The sequence below is a fragment of the Mus caroli genome, unplaced genomic scaffold (genome assembly GCF_900094665.2).
Source record: "Mus caroli unplaced genomic scaffold, CAROLI_EIJ_v1.1 scaffold_9775_1, whole genome shotgun sequence".
NCBI lineage: Eukaryota > Metazoa > Chordata > Mammalia > Rodentia > Muridae > Mus > Mus caroli.
The window spans coordinates 35,046-39,730 of NW_018389048.1; the positions used below are offsets into that span (position 1 = coordinate 35,046).

The 4,685-nt window shown below is 39.0% G+C and overlaps 1 protein-coding gene across 1 annotated transcript; it reads left to right on the forward strand.

The window, feature by feature from the left end:
* Positions 1–309: 309 nt before the first annotated feature.
* LOC110287908 (olfactory receptor 1537-like) lies at positions 310–1,254 on the forward strand. The gene has a single exon (XM_021154404.1). The coding sequence runs from the start codon at positions 310–312 to the stop codon at positions 1,252–1,254; it is 945 nt and encodes a 314-aa protein (XP_021010063.1).
* Positions 1,255–4,685: the final 3,431 nt, after the last annotated feature.

A 4,685-nucleotide genomic window follows, 5' to 3' on the forward strand; every position in this document is an offset into this window, starting at 1 on the left:
CACAGGCACTTTCACTCACTAATACAGACTTTAAATTTGAATTTTGAGACTTTGCAATGAAAGGATGAAAAATTTTAAAACTTAAACTCAGTGATAGTATTTATTATGAAGTACAATCTTAACTTCTAAGTATATCTTTAAATAACAATACAAGATAAATTTTATTTATCTAAGACTATACAGTAAAGGTAATTATATACATGAAAATGGTTTACTGAAGAAGAAATAACTCATATACATGTGTTATACATGGAAAATAATAAAGTCAGTATAACAGACTTATGGTTGCTTTACTCCTTCAGGATAAGAATGGAGGACATGACAGCAGGAAACCATTGCACAGTGACTGTGTTCCTCTTAGCTGGGCTCTCAGAGCAGTCAGAACTCCAGCTGCCCCTGTTCTTCTTCTTCACAGGAATCTATCTGATCACTCTGTCTGGGAACCTGGGCATGATTATACTAATTGGGCTCAGCTCCAACCTGCACACACCCATGTACTATTTCCTCAGCAGTTTGTCCTTCGTTGACTTTGGCCAGTCCACAGTTGTTACCCCTAAAATGCTGGTGAGCTTTCTGACCGAGAAGAACCTCATCACCTACCCTGAATGCTTGGCTCAGCTCTACTTTGCCATCATTTTTGGCACAGCAGAGAGCTACACATTAGCTGCAATGGCATATGACCGTTATGTTGCCATCTGTAACCCCTTGGTTTACAATATAGCCATGTCCTCTCAGATTTACTGTTCTCTGATTTCAGGGGTATACATTTTTGCTGTGTTCTGTGCATCAGTAAACATGGGCTTCATGTTTAGGATCCAGTTCTGCAAGTCAGATGTAATCAACCACTATTTCTGTGATTTTCTTCCCCTCTTGAAGCTTGCATGCTCTAATACATATGTCAGTGAAATGTTGATTCTGTTTTTTGGTACACTGAATATCTTTATCCCAATGCTGACCATTATTACTTCCTACATCTCCATTATTACCAGCATCCTCCGCATTCACTCTAGAGAGGGCAGGTCCAAAGCCTTTAGTACTTGCAGTTCCCACATCTCTGCTGTTGCCATCTTCTATGGTTCTACAGCATTTGTGTACTTACAGCCATCAGGAGTGAGTTCAGTGGACCAAGGGAAAGTGTCCTCTGTGTTTTATACTACTGTCGTGCCCATGCTGAACCCCTTGATCTACAGTCTAAGGAATAAGGATGTCAGTGTTGCACTGAAGAAAATACTTGCAAGAAAAAAATTCATGTAAGCAGTAATCATGTAGAGATTATTTATTACGCCAAACTATTTAAAAACACATAGATTTGATTGATACTATTTATTTTATCCTACCATACACTATTATTACTCATTTGCTAGGAACTTTGGTAATTTTTATTATTACAAATTTCAACTTTAAATTTCAAGCACTTATCTCATATTCTTCTCATAACCAGCAAAATCAACAAATAGTATGGAAGATATAAATCCTATGTCCATACTGGATTGTCTATCATGATACACAATGATTTTCATATAGATAACTTTTGAAATATTAAAGTTTTAATTACAACAAAGTGCTTCTTTTTATTCAATTTTATTTCATTTTTGATAACGGTATATAAGGCCTGTAATTATATAAAACCCCTCATCTCCTTATAATTCACTCCCATGGTCCCCCTGCTCTAACTCAAATTAATGTCTTCTTCTCCTTTTATTCTTATATACCCATAGGAAATCTGAGACTGTTCTCACTAATCATTAATTTCCCTATTTCTTTATCTTGGAATAAAGTCCCTTTGATTTTTTTGTTTAAAGCTTTAATATTGGAAGTGAATACAAAAGAGTGACATTATTCTTTTCTAACTAGGATATAAATGAAAACTAGTTATGTTCCAATATATGGAAATCCATCAACATCATCCACTATATAAACAAACTTAAAGAAAATAATTACAAGATAATCTCATTAGATGCTGAAAAAGCCTATATCAAAAAATGCAACATCCTTTCATATGAAAAGGCTTGGAAAGATCAGGAATTCAAGGGATATACTTAAACATAATAAAAGCAAGATACAGCAAACCAATACCCAACATCAAATTAAAAGGAGAGAATCTTGAAGAAATACCACTAAAATCACAGATGATACAAGGCTGCCCATTTTCTCCCTATTTATTTAATATAATACTTGAATAGTGAGCAATAGAAATTAGACTGCAAAAGGGCATCAAAGGGATACAAATCAGAGAGGAAGAAGTCAAGGTATCACTATTTGCAGATGATATAATAGTATATGTAAGCAACCCCAAAAATTATACCAGAGGATTTCTATAGCTGATAAGCAACTTTAGCAAAGTGCCTCGATATAAAATTAACTCAAACAAAGCAATAGTATCCTCTACACAAAGGATAAAAGGACTGAGAATGAAATTATGGACATGTCACCCTTCATTATAGTCACAAATAATATAAAGTATCTTGGTATAACTCTAACCAAGCAAGTAAAAGATTCATATGCCAAGAACTTCAAGTCTCTAAAGAAAGAAATTGAATACCTCAGAAGATGGAAAGATCTCCCATGCCCATGCATCAGTAGGATTAACATTGTAAAAATGGCCACCTTACCAAAAGCAATCTACAGACTCAATACAATTCCCATCAAAATTCCAACTCAATTCTTCATAGGGATAGAAAGAACAATTCTCACTTTTATCTGTAATAAGAAAAAAATCCAGGATAGTGAAAACAATTCTCGATAACAAAAGAAATTCTGGGAGTATCACCATCTCAAACAGAGCAATAGTGATCGAAAACATCGTATTTGTACAGCGACAAACAGGTAGATCAAGGGAATAGAATTGAAGACCTAGAAATGAACCCACACTCTTATGGTCACATGGTCTTTGACAAAGAATCCAAAACTACCCACTGGAAAAAAGACATTTTAAATGGTGCTGGTTAAACTGGCTCAGGCTCTCAGATCAATTGACAAATGGGACCACATGAAACTGTAAAACTTCTGTAAGCAAAGGACACTGTCAACAGAACAAAATGGCAACATAAAGATTGGTTAAAAAAAAAATCTTTACCAACTTACATCCTATAGAGGGTGTCAGTCAGTGCCTGCTCAGCCACTAGGCATGACCTCTTGGGGAGTCAGAATGCATGGAGTTTTTCTGCATTTACCCACCCCACAGGAGGACTGTAGGGAAGCACTAAGACACTGCTCCAGGGAGGGAAAGTGCAGTCTGACTTGTGGGAATGCCAGGGCTGTTTTTTTTTTTTTTTGGGGGGGGGGAGCGGGAGGACTGTCCCAAGGCCTGCAATGAGGACAGGGCTGTGTGGTTCTGTAACTCTTGGACATTTAGGGAATTATGTGAGTTAAGGAAGAGCCGAGAATGGAGTCAGGGGCCTGTGGACTCTGGACAGAACCTAGCCCTGTGTGTGGGTTGGTGAGCAGGGTTTGTTGATCTTTTAGGGTGGATGGGATTCGGGGCTTTCAGAGGGGAAACAAGGAAAGGTCTTAACATTTGAAATGTGAATAAAGAAAATAGCTTATAAAATTTTTCAAAAAAAATTTTTAGAATATTAAGTGTTGTGTTTTATTGAATGTCATTGTTTTATTTATGTTACATGCTCTTTATTAATTTGAGTATTTACTCTCTTTATTGTTTACAAAAGAAAAAATAAGGGAAAGTTATAACGAGCAAAATAAATCGGCTATAACAGAAGACACTTTAGACTTTTGTTATTATCATTATTTTTACACTCTAGATTTTATTTCCCTCTCAGTCTACTCTCCTACTGTTCCATACCCCATACCTCCTCCATGTCCCCCTGTCTCCAAGAGCATGTAGAATGATCCCACCCCGCCCCTACCCCACAAGACCTCTAAAATCCCTGGGGCCTCCGGTCTCTTGAGGGTTACATGCATCTTCTCTGACTGAACACAGACTTGGAAACCCCCTGCTCTATATATGTTGGGGGCCTCATATCAGCTGGCATATGCTGCCTGGTTGGTGATCCAGTGTTTGAGAGATCTCAGGAGCCAATATTAATTGAGACTGCTGGTTCTCCTACAGGGTTGGCCCCCTCCTCAGCTTCTTCAAGTTTTTCCCTAATTCAGCCACAGGGGGCAGCTGCTTCTGTCCATTGGCTGGGTGCCAATATTTGCATCTGACTCTTTCAGCTTCTTGTTGCATCTTTCAGAGGGCAGTCATGATAGGCTCACTTCTGTGAGCACACTAAAGCATCAGCAATAGTGCCAGGCCTTGGAGCTTCCCCATGAGCTGAATCCCACTTTGGGCCTGTCCCTGAACCTTCCTTTCCTCGGGGTCTTCTCCATTTCCATGCCTGCAGTTCTTTTAGACAGGAATGATTATAGGTTGGGATTTTCCCTGTGGGATGGCTACCATATCCCTCTCTTTATGCCATGTCTTTCTGCTGGATGTGGGCTTTACAAGTACCTTCTCTCCACTGTAAGGTCCCTCTCTTGGAGTACTGAGAGTCTCTCACCTCCCAGGGCTCTGGTTCATTCTGAAGGTTCCCTCACTTCCTATCTCCTGAAGTTGCCTGTTTTCATCTTTCAGCTGGCCCTCAGGGCTTCAGTTCTTTTCCCTCACCCAATATGAGATTATGTCCCCCCCACTCCCTCCACTTTCCCTGCCTGGTCCCTCCCTCCCTCCCTCCCTCCCTCCC

What these genes read in the sequence shown, in the direction of transcription:
- LOC110287908 (XM_021154404.1), top strand. Translation starts at nt 310, where the DNA reads ATGGAGGACATGACAGCAGGAAACCATTGCACAGTGACTGTGTTCCTC.